This window comes from Medicago sativa, chromosome 7 (assembly GCF_051527215.1).
Source record: "Medicago sativa cultivar Bolivia chromosome 7, Bolivia_mono, whole genome shotgun sequence".
Lineage (NCBI taxonomy): Eukaryota > Viridiplantae > Streptophyta > Magnoliopsida > Fabales > Fabaceae > Medicago > Medicago sativa.
The window spans coordinates 85,836,758-85,849,321 of NC_140755.1; the positions used below are offsets into that span (position 1 = coordinate 85,836,758).

The 12,564-nt window shown below is 29.2% G+C and overlaps 1 protein-coding gene across 1 annotated transcript; it reads right to left on the reverse strand.

Moving 5' to 3' along the window:
• Nucleotides 1–1,160: 1,160 nt before the first annotated feature.
• Nucleotides 1,161–3,953, reverse strand: LOC146909606 (F-box protein At2g26850-like). Its single transcript, XM_085726475.1, has 5 exons — nucleotides 2,764–3,953; nucleotides 2,539–2,618; nucleotides 1,984–2,156; nucleotides 1,627–1,701; nucleotides 1,161–1,518 (listed from the first exon to the last, which is right to left on the reverse strand). The coding sequence occupies exons 1-5, from the start codon at nucleotides 3,427–3,429 to the stop codon at nucleotides 1,331–1,333; spliced, it is 1,182 nt and encodes a 393-aa protein (XP_085582601.1). The 5' UTR covers nucleotides 3,430–3,953; the 3' UTR covers nucleotides 1,161–1,330.
• Nucleotides 3,954–12,564: the final 8,611 nt, after the last annotated feature.

The window sequence follows — 12,564 nt, forward strand, 5'->3', positions numbered from 1 at the left end:
TAGTCGATGTTAAACTGTCATTGATAACGCACTATTCCCTGTGGAGACGATACAAAAATACTTATCTTGTTTGATGCAAAACTACTTAAATCAATTTCCAGAAATAATCAAGGATTAATTCATGGATCAACAATAATATTTAAAGTCATCTATTACAAGCAATGATGAACTAAATGCAAAGAAATATTCTCTTTGACTTCAAAGAAATAATCATCTTGATTGTCAAAACAAATAAATGACAAGCTTCAAAAGGTTCAAAATGTTGAAAAACATCAGAATGTTCAGCATAAAGAACAACTGTCAAAAAGGCAGGAACCTAGAAGAAACATTCTGAAGTTCATATGAAGAACCCAGAAAACATTTTGAAATTCATATGTATGAACCCAGAAAGAGTTCAGAAGGTTGTATCAAATTTATCTATTCGTGAATCAAGTGGAATCATTTTTAAAGATTGATTATTGTATGTTCAATAAGAGATAAATTTTGAGGCACGTTATTGGAACAACGATTAGCGTTCATAGTTAACAAAAACTTGGTTCTCTATAGTCTATAGGTGGTCTAGTCTAATCTCAACTGTATAATTATATCTAACAACGGAGATTTGACTAGATCGGGTTCTAGCATTCAAATTGATCGTCTTAGACCTACGTGACTTGTGTTTTCATAGTCATATTTCAGTGTTTCAAGATTTGGACCATCTCATATTATAATTCAACATAAGGAATTTATTTTGGTGATCTTAGTATTAAAATTCACTTTCATTTGTGTGAGATTCAATAAATTTTAATAGTGAGATCTTTAACATAATCTCTTATGTTAAATTCTAATATAAGAGGATGCAAATTCATATTTTCAAGCATTCTGGTGAAGTTTTCAAAGCATTGTTTTGTTTGTTCAGCCCAACAATACAGAAATATCTTGGCCCTATATATTAGATTAAAAGGTGATGATGACTTTAATTTATAAGCACGAGTGTGAACTGAATAGCCAATTTCCCTCACCACTTAGCATTGTCTTGTATGCAAATTAACAAGAAACTTTTTCTCTAAAAGAAATCTTGCATAAGAAAAAACTAGCAAAAGCTAGTAGACAAAAAGAAAATACAGTAACATATACCCTATTGCTTATATAGTGGTACACGTTACATAAAAACTGAAAAATTCATCCAAAGTAAATTTTCCAATTATAGTTAGGGAGGCATTCTTGCATGGACATAGTTAGGAATGAGTGACATCATTCTTTGACAAAAACTAATCCTTTATGCCTTTACATTCACATTTTAAGAATGTAGACAAGTTTATTTACAAAGTTCTAAAGTTATTTAATCATGCTATTCAACATTTTTTGTTGGCCAAAGTTTCTTCCACTTTGTAATCTCCTCCTTGCTATGCAACTTTCTGATTCCACCATAAAAACCTTCTATTTCATTTCCTTGTTCTCTATGATTTTTTCTCTTTATCATTGTTTGTCTCCATCTTGAGCCAGCTGTGTATTGTGTGAACTCCAAAATCACTGGATCTGTCACCAACATTATTGATTTAATCATCATAGATACAATAAAGTGACAACATAATTTAAGGGGCGAAAAACAAAATAATTAAAATGTATGCTAGTGGATATTCTTACCTTTATTGTGACATTGGCAATGGTTCCCATCACTTTGACATGTTTCCAAATGACCAATGACACTATACCACCAACCTATAACAAAACATTTTTAAAAATTAGTGCATGATGATAATCAAGCATATCATGACAAAATTGATATTAATATTTGTTCTTGACAAAAAGTTTAAGAATGAGTTATATAATATATAAATTAGTCCAATCTATCACAAACATTGATAATAGTTAATATTCTAGGTCTGTCAAGACCGACCTTTATTTATCGACTACATAAGCATTTACGCGACTATTTAGAAGAGGTTACATGTAGCAAACATGAGTTTTTAGATATTGCACAACAACTATGATGAGACATACCATAAGGGAACTCATTGTTTCTTCTCCACTGAATTTCAACATGATCTCCAGGCTTTAAGTCATCTAAGCAGTCAGAGATATGAAGAACATGTGAAGAAGAGTCAATAGGTGGCACTCTTAGCCTTTCCCATTTTATGTTTTCCTCAGTTGTCCATCTTCCATGAGGAGAGTACCTGTCAGAGAAAACATGAACTTCATGTTTAGAGTTTAATGACCTTATCCAGCTTTAAAAAAAATTGAAAAAAAAAAATCCTATACAATGTTAAACTGTTCAAAGGTTAGTCCTATGTAGCACGACACTTCAAATCGAAAGCATTCCGGTGTCAGACACCAACACATGTTACCAACACATGTAGTTACATTCAATTATTTTCATTTTCTTAAATTATCATTAGTGTTTATGTGTTAGTTTTAGTGTTGTGCACGGTATCCTTTAGTATTTCATAGGTTATTATAACTGCAGTATTAAACCAAAAGGACAATAGTACAGGTAAAAAGACAAGTTGGTTGGCACCTAAACTCAACAATATTGAATGAGTCAACTGTTGCACATACCTTGCTTGAAAGGTATCTGTTCTAGAGTCATAGCAAAGTTCAGCATCATAACATGAGAGCATGAATCCAGCATGACCATTCTGAAAATGTACTTAAAATGTCAAACAATTATACTTAACAAAATCCCTTAATTACAAGACAAAATATTAATTAATACTAATTTTTAAATCAGGGATCAATTATGAAAATAATTACTACCAAAATCTGCATGCAACCAGTATTTACCTCACGGTTATAAACTTGGGCAGGGAACCAAAAATTTCCATTCTCAAGAGAAAGATAAAGAGCAGCAATTGAGTCATCTGGCCTTGACTTTATGTGTTTTTCTGATTTTGATTTAATCCAAAAGAAAGGAAGAAAACCATGAAGGAAAGCAAGTATTGTTTTCTGATTTTTGTGTTGATTTGAATTCTTCTCTATGCTTTTGGAAGCTACATAACATTTCCATTGTCTATAAGCAGAATCACCTAAAACTTTGCCCCATTTCATCTTCATATGTTTCTCCCATAAATAATCACTTCTACATCTTTCCCTAAGAGATTTGCACACTTGTGCCACATTGCATAATTCACTAGGTGAAAGTTTTTCAAGAATACAATCCAATGGTAAATCATGCAAATCCAAGAGAGAAGCTTTCTCTTCCTCTTTTTCTCCATGCTCAAATTTTGATGCCAAACTCTTGTTTTGTAATTGCATGTCAAGAGAAAATTGAAAAAAGCTAAAAGCTAGAAAACTAGTTCTTGTTTTGAGCCTAGAAGCTAGGAAACTTAAAAGCTTTCCACAAAAACCATTTGACACAAGTTTTGTCCCAATTGATGAGAGTGGTTTATTTATAAAGGATTTTGAAAGGATCATAACAAAGGAGACAAAAGATATAAGGATGTAAAACATTGTGATTGGAGAGGATTATATATCAAAAGGGTGTTATTTGATATTAGGAAAAAATAGAAGAAAAGATGAAAACAAGATCCACCAATGGAAGATGAGACTAGTGGTTTGGCAAAACCAATGGTTTTTGTCTTGAGAAGGACTTATGTAGACTACACAACCGACAAGCTTACAAAACAAACATCATCAAAGTATGATCCTTAAAATATGTTTTAAGCATCAACATATAGTGATTTAACACAAAACAACCAAGAGAAGAAATGTGTGTGTATGGTCAGTGGAAGGCAGCTGTTATGTGGTTGATGATGGAAGGATATTAGAATGAGAAGGGAGGAGGATGCAAAGCATTATATATTTGGTTGGATTATTATATTGATTATGACATCTAAAAGAGACATGGTAGATAAAAATTCAAAAACAAATAAAATCATTTGTTTAATTTTGGAGATTGCCACATGTTCCCTCAATTGTACAAGATGATATGATATGGGCAAAGATTTTGTAATTTCAATCAGAGTTCAAACCTTATTGGAAATAGTTGAAAAGTATTCATTAATACAATTTTTTTAATAAATAGTCATTTCTCTTTTTTATTTATTTAAAATATTCACTTTTCCAAAGTTTGTCTGGGGGGCACTGAAGAGAAGTCAAATCAACTCACTAAAATTGTCATCCAAGAGAATCGAAGACTTTGATCTTAAACTAAGGTCTCAAACCAGCACACTCCAAGGTATCAAAGCAACATCATCAGATGAATATAAGTTACTATCTTTATATGCATTAATTACAAATATTTTTTTTAGAAAGATTATAAATCAATTTGGTGAGTACTAGTCCACCCTTTAACAAGATCCATATCATCCTTAGATCAAAAACAAGATCCATATCATCCTAAAAAAATAAATAGAACCATATCATCATTTTTTTTCATACATCGTGCTTTATTTATTTAATAGTAACATGTTTTTTATGAGTAAGAAGCTGAAATCTTGTCCATGCAAGGAAACATAATCCACGTGGATAGAGATACGCAACAAATGTCAATAATGGAACAAATGCATTAATACACTCATAAAAAAAAAATTGGAAAGGCTTAGGAAAACAATTTTAATGAAAGAGTAATGATATTTTGACATCCATTTGATGACAACTTTGTTGACAACCTTGTTTTTCTCACTTCTTATTGGTCAAAAACAATAGAGAGAGAAAAAGGAAGAGAGAGGATAACAACATCATGTGAGTATGAGAGAGAAAGTTGTTAAAAAGTTGTTAAAAAGTGGTTGTCAAAATATCATTTCTCTTAATGAAAACAAACATTGGTGTGTGAATTACCAAGGGGTCCCTTGGAATTGATTTAAAGTCTCTACTTTACCATAACTTCTCTTACGTGTATCTTTTATGGTGTAGTTGTGTAAAGAAGAAAAGAAAGGGACTGTTACCTGAAAATGAATGATGTGTTTTGAAGGATTTAATAAAAGAATTATTGAACAGGCTGGTGTGTGACAATGTGATTTGTCACATTAATTAGTTCACCTGTTTACCTTGCCTAACTTACCAAACTCTTGCAGCTTCCATCCAAATGATGCAGCAGACAAGGGATATTATTATGGGATTCACAATCAGTCCCTACTCAACAACCAAACTTGTGTCTTCAATTTATTGTTTCGTAACTTCTTATTTTTACATGAGTAAAAAAAAATTATATGTAAAAAAATATTATGAGTTAGTTCTACAAAATGTTCTTAATAAATTATATGAGAAAGATAAATTAAAGAATTGAAAAAAAAAGATTAATAAATAAATTAAGAATATAATATAAAAAATAACATTAATATTTCATTAATTATAAAACGACCTATAATTTAGGACATTTTTTTCTTTTTAAATTGACTTATAATTTGAGAATGATGGAGTATCAATATAGGACTCCACTTGAAATCACTCATAAATGACTTATAATTACCTCATTTGCTGACACTTGGGTTTAGAAAGATAATTTAAAGGGTTAAATATGTTTTTGATCCCTATAAATATGTCAACTTTTCGTTTTAGTCCCTCTAAAATTTTCCTTCAATTTTTAGTCTCTATAAAATTTTCAATCAATACTTTTGGTCCCTATTTCTAACTTAATTTATGCATTTTAATGAAATTGTGCAGAAATGTGTAAAATATTTTTAAAAAATTTCCTTAAAAAAATTAGAATTTTTTAACAAAACACAAATTAAATATGAATTTTTAACAGTAAAAACTATAAAAATTCATATTAAATTCATGTTTTGTTAAAAAATTCTTTTTTTTTTTGGAGTGATTCTTGTAATTTTTTGAATTTTTTTGATAAATTTTATTAAAAAATATGAATTCTACATATGAGTTTACTTTAAAAGAGGGACCAAAAGTAAATATTGAAAATTTTTATAGGGACTAAAAGTTGAAGGAAAATTTTAGAGGGACTAAAACGAAAAGTTGACATATTTATAGGGACCAAAAACATATTTAACCCTAATTTAAATGGAGAATACACATCAAAAAGTGTGTATCACTGGCTCTTTATCTCGGAGGGATGATATTTTCTCACTGGAGAAATAGAATTGGATTTGTAAGTTACCACTTTCAGCTAGTGTGCAATTTTTTATCTGGCAGGTTTGTCATAACTCTATTCCAACTAAATATGTCCTACACTATCGAGGGTTGAATATTTCTGCTACATGTCCATGTTGTAACGGGAAGATGAATCTATACTTCATTGCCTCGTCCTTTGTCCATGAGTTATTGCAGTTTGGTCTGGATGTGAATTTCCCAACGTGTCTTCATTGTGCGCTAATAATCTCTTGAGTAATATGAGAGATATCATACAAATGTTATTAAGTAAGATAGGTAGTGTTGCCCTTGTCATAGTGTGGAACCTATGGTGCACTCGCAACAAGTTGACGTTTGATGGTATCCAATCAATAGTCTCGACTACAATTTCAGTTGTTTATGCGCAATTGCAAGTTTCGCAGCAGACATTCGACAATACTATTTCAACCGCACTAGTTAGGCCCAGTCATGAAGTATGCTGGCAGCATGGTGATAATTATACAATGGTTCTTAATAGCGCTTTAACTAACTTAGGTAAAGCAAGATATGGCGGATTGGTTAGGAATTTTGAGGGAAAATTGCAATTTGCCTTTTATGGTAGTGTGGAGTTGTCCAATATTTTGCATGCAGAAATTCATGCCCATGTGATTGGGATTAAGCTTTGCTGGGAGGCTTGTTATGAGAAACTGGTTTGTTTTTCTGACTCTCTTCATGTAGTGCATTTAGTGTCAAAGGAAGTGTCGAAGCTTCAGCACTGTACGCGAACCTCTTGGAACGCATTTGGATATATTTGGATAAGGATATTTCTATTCATCATATTTTTCGGGAAGGAAACTCTTGCGCGGTTGTACTTGCAAAACTAGGTGCTAATCATTCAGAGTTTCTTGTGATGGTTCATCAACCATTACCATGTCTATCCTCAACCTTACTAGCTGATGCTATGAAAGTGTCTTTTATTAGGACATAATTTTTTTTTCTTTCTTATCTCATGTAACAAAAATAAACCAATATTTATTGGTATCCGTCCTTGGGTCTGTTTGGATGATCAAAAAAAGTGAAAGGAAAGATAGTAAAAGGAAAGATTGTTGAAGGAATGAAAGTGAATAGAAAGTGAGTGGAAAGTGAGATGATTATTTAGTTGTTTGGTTTGAGTGATAGTATGAAGAAAGTGAAAGGAAAGATAGTTATATTGTTAGTAAATTGATATAAATATCCCTACATAATAGATATAATATTTAAGTATTTATTTATATAGGGATATTTAAAACTAAGGTTATATTTGACATTTCATTAAAATGATGTCTTTCCATCACTTTCTGTCCAATTTTGTGCAGAAACATTTCTGGGTGTGGTCCCCACCAAAAATGATCTTTCCTTGCCTCATCACATGTGTTCCAAACGATGGAAGCTCTTGTTTCAATAAACTTTCAGTCCTCCACCCTTTCTTTCCACAGACAATCTGTGGTTCCAAACATACCCTGAATTTATCAATATACATACTCCACTTGAAATCAACTCATATTTATTGCTATGTCCGCGAAAATGACTTGAAGGCCTCTTGTTCCCTTTCTTTGTTATTGCACATATGTGATGATATTTCCAATGGCACTTAGCTTTGTTTTTCACTTCGTTAACAATTCTATGCCTAAATCGCTTTCCATTTGTTTACGATAAGGTTTTGCTAACGACACTTCTGAGTATAAAATTATTCATTAAAAAGTTCAGGGTCTTGTTAATCAGTTCCCCCGGGGCACTGGTTAAGGAAGCAAATATAGTAATATTTGCCTTGAAAGTTGTGTAATCAATGCATTAAAAGATTAAAAAGTGTCTTTTTTGACTTTCACTTTTTTCTTTTAGCTTCCTTAATCATGCCCCGGGAGCATTCGTTAACATTTTCCAAAAGTTAAATATTTTAATTTTCATAAATAGAAAATTAGCATTTAAATTTCTTAAAAAGTATCATAGAAACTGAGTTATCATATCCTTGTCTTACACATAGAGACACACACTATTTTAAACACAATTATTAGTAAATTATTATACACTTTTTTTTAACATGATATCGAAACGAAGTATCCAATGCCGCTTAGCAATAATTAATCTCCCTCGAAAAACTTATGAGACATACAAAGTAGGTTATTCCCGTCCAAATGGATTCTTTCTATAGACATGAGTCAGAAATCAAAATTTTGATCACATGATTAAGGGGCACAAATTCTTTACCACTTGAATCAAGTCATTGTTGACATCATAAACTACTTCTTTAATTTACCAAAATGAATCTAGCGATCATTTTCACTAATGTTGAACAAAGTGCAGCACAAGAAAAAAAAGGCATCATGCCGTACCACTTTCCTTTTAATATACTACACTATATCATTAGTTAGAAGTTGATATGAATTTTCTATTGATTCAAATTTATACGAGTCTCATCATATTTAAGTAAAATACAATAAATTTAGTGAGATTTATAAAAATATTGAAAATGTTTAGAAGTGTTCTTAGGATACTTGTTTATAAGTTAAAATAAAAAAAAAATTCTTGAAATTTGTGTATTCAATATATCTTTATATAATACAAAAGCTTACATCTTTGAGGAAAAGTACACGTGGCATCTTCATACTCTCCATTTCATTTAATGCTTTTCCATCAACCAATCAAAATGGATCTTGACTCATTCATTTTCTATTAGCCAATTAAAATTGAATCATGACTCACTTATTTTTCACCAACCAATCAAAATTGATCATGATGTGATTTTTTCCCTATATATAGACAATTTGATTTTTTTTTATTATTTTCATCTACCTCTTCCTCCCATAAAAAATCACTGCTTTGAGCTTTCAACCTCATTATCTTTTTGTTTTATTTTTTATTGTTTTATTGTTTATTTAACATTTCTTATTGTTATGTTCCTTTTTATGTGATTTCTTAGGTTGATGTTTCTTATTCATATTCTCTTTTCAATTTTCTTTTGGTGTTTATATGTTCTTTGTTTTTGTTCGGATCTTTATTTTGGACATGGAAGCCAATCAAGAGAAAAGAAGAAATGCATCACATATAAATTAGAATATATACGAAGGATTTCTTTTACCACGTTCAAATATAATCACTTTTATCCCCCTTTTGTTTTATTTTAATCCCTCAATACTCACAACTTTTTCTATCTATCTATTCTTTTTTGTTTAATTTTTCTTATGTTGTTATTTTACTTTTAATATCTTGCTCTTTTATATGTTATTTTGATTTTTGATTTTTTTCTTGCTACTTTATGCTTGAGATGGAAACCAGTAAATAGACAAGAAGAAATGCATCCTATTTTCAAAAAATTGATTGAATCGATAACTTTGGAGTGAAAAAGATAAGAAATACGTAATAGAAAATCGATTTTATGGCACCTTTGATTTTTGTTTTTTTAGTCAAAAAGTTCCTTTTTCTTTAACTAAAAGGGAGCAAGGTGCTACCCTAAAATTTTAAGTGCATTTTCAAAAAAATAGTAAACCATACAATCATTTATATTTTATTTCCTTCATCCTAATTAAATATTTAAATGAGTATATACTATTTTTAAAATTAATATCCTAATTAAAGATTATTAAATTATTATGTTTTTTAAGTGAAAAAATATTATGTTTAATTCAACGTCATATTTTTGTATCCATCATTCATTCTATTATTAAAATTAATAATCACATATGCTTTAAAACTGCATTAATATTTTTATTAATTACCTTATTTATAAGTGGAAAGTTGTAAAAGTCTTATAATGACAAAACTAAATGAATTTTTGATTTCTTATTAATAACTTTCAATGACACTTTGCCCCCTCAAAAAAAAACATGTTTCAATGACAACCATCAAATTATTATCATTGTTTGATTTCTCAGCCAATCAAATGGATTTATCCACCCTTTGTCTTAATTTTTGACCAATTAGATTTAACAAAATCATGAAAGGTTTCAATCATACATGTATTTTTTAACAATAAGCTAAATATAATTTTTTTTTCCAACAAATATAATTCTTATAACAATCAAATTGTATGTTTTTCCACTCAACTTTCAATCATAACAAAGCATGTTTACATGACATTTTTTTCTTTTATTTTTCTACAAAAGATGCAAAACCATGCAAGAATTTAATGTTATATCAATTGTCTAATTCAATGTATTTATTGGTTTGGTGTGAATGTGTTTTTCCATGATGTTATAGGTTTTTGGTACAAAATTGGATGAAGAAGAAAACAATTAATTTTGTTTCGGGAAAGAAAAAAAATCTAACTAATTACTAACATTTGACATTAAAAAAGCATTTGTTTTATAGGATATCTTTTTTCTTAATTAGATATATAACTTTTAAACTATGATAATCAATAAAATCTTATGTCTTTCATTTTAAATAGTATTCAAGACATTTTGCTAATTCCCTAAAAAAAAGACATTTTGCAAATTAAAAATAGAAAATAATTGACATTTTAAGGATCTACACTAACAAGTTTTTTTAAGATAAAAATAAAATTTATGGAGAAAAAAAAGTAGGGGACGTAAATCTAACTCGATAAAAAATTAGGGACATAAATCGAATCTAAAAAAAGAGCCAACAGGGTCTTTTCTATTCATTTCAGTGATAGTCTTTGTCCCAATTGTTGTTTTTATCATCTTGAATTTCATTTGAAAATATTATGACATTTAATCAAATGAACTTTGTTCATTGATATGACCACATATGCTAAAATTAATTTGTGATAAAATATTTCTAAGTATACAACAATGCCTTAAACTTTTGTAAAAAAAAGTCTTAATTTTTTTACTAAAGCCTTAAATATTATACTATATACATTAAATTTTTTCAACTTATTATAGAAGTTTCTTATTCATAGCACCATCATCACTAATTATAATTTACAATTTTTTGTCTTGGACCATGAGAATTGCTACAAAAAAAAAAAATTTAAGCAAATTTGTTACTAATTTTTAAAAAGTTACTTTGAAATTAAACCAAGATTGTATTCCCATTTTTTATTAATATGAAATTTATATTTATATTGTTAATATATTTCATGCAGTGACCTTTAACCACATAAATATGATTAATATCGGTATTCAATTGAAATTAAATTCAAATTATAAACATTTGTGAAGTAATTAATTTTTTACCTCTCAAAATAGGAATTTTTTTCTTTGTGAAAAAAAATATTTTTGTTGTAAAGGACCTCTTTGTATACCGGAGTTTGATCTAAAGATTGTTCTACTGAAAAATCAAACTCGGGTTTCCTGATTAATTTGGAACTCACTAACCACTTGAGTTCAATCACATTACAATCAATGCTTTTTTAGTAAAAATATTTCAAATAAATTTCATAATTCATATTAATGCTCAAATAAATTTTACAGTCCTATAATTGCAACTCGGTTGGAAGCTCCATTTGATATTGATATGCATGTGTCAATGTTCAAACTTATACCCCTCATTGTGTGAATTTAACCGCTGGAGTACTTGAGAGAAAAAATACAAAATATCTCATGAGTATATTTTTTTGATTGCTCTAATTTATATAAATGGAAAGGATATTCTCTCAAAAAAAAAAATGGAAACGATATATTATAAAAACTATTTTTAAATATGAATGTCATGAGTGTTGTATGTTTTAGGAGTTTATGAAAATAGAAAGAAAATGCTAATACCAATATTGAATAAATAAATGTTAATTTTTTTAGAGGATAAATAAATGTTGATTAGTAATTGTTGTAGATTCAAACAAAATCACCACGATGTTAAATTAAAAAAATAAATAAATAAAACAAGAAATTTTGTTCATGTGGTCAATTAGCTCCATCAACGACGAATTATTATGGAGAACATGAGTTTGATTCTAGGTGGAACAGTTAATGGTCAAACTTTACTAACCTCCCGACTTAACTTAAGATTACTAGGACCCCTTTAGCTTTAAAGCCATAGGGCTAACACCATTATAAACAGTGGTGGGCCTAATAGAGAATAATGTTTATGAAACGACTCTCTTCACTTTTATACAGATCTAATTAAATAAATTATTTTAAAATAAATAAGTGTTGTTGGAATATAACAATATAGTTATTTGTGGAACTCATAGTTGAAGAAATTACATTCTTATGAAGTATTATTATTAAAAGATAAATGAGTAATGTATATAAGCGACTCATTCAAAATCTCAAATTGGCGAGAGCTTTTATTCATACAAATTGAATTCATGTTTCATTTAAAATTAATGTTTGAAAGAATGAATTAAGAATTATTTGAAAGAAATACATGACATCTAAAAACTTTAAAAAAACAAATAGTTCATAATTTTCTTACTACCGGGGATCATACATTTAGTTTAATCATCACTTTAGACTAAAAGAAACCACATAAGTGATATTGACATCACATCTTCACCCTAAATCTTAAGATATTAGAAATATTATGTTGCTCAATATCTACTCTTGAATTCAATGTTGAACTTTTACTCACATTTGACACAATAACAACTCTCCCACTTGCGCTCCCGCTACAAAGTCGAACCGAGTTTTGTTACGATCG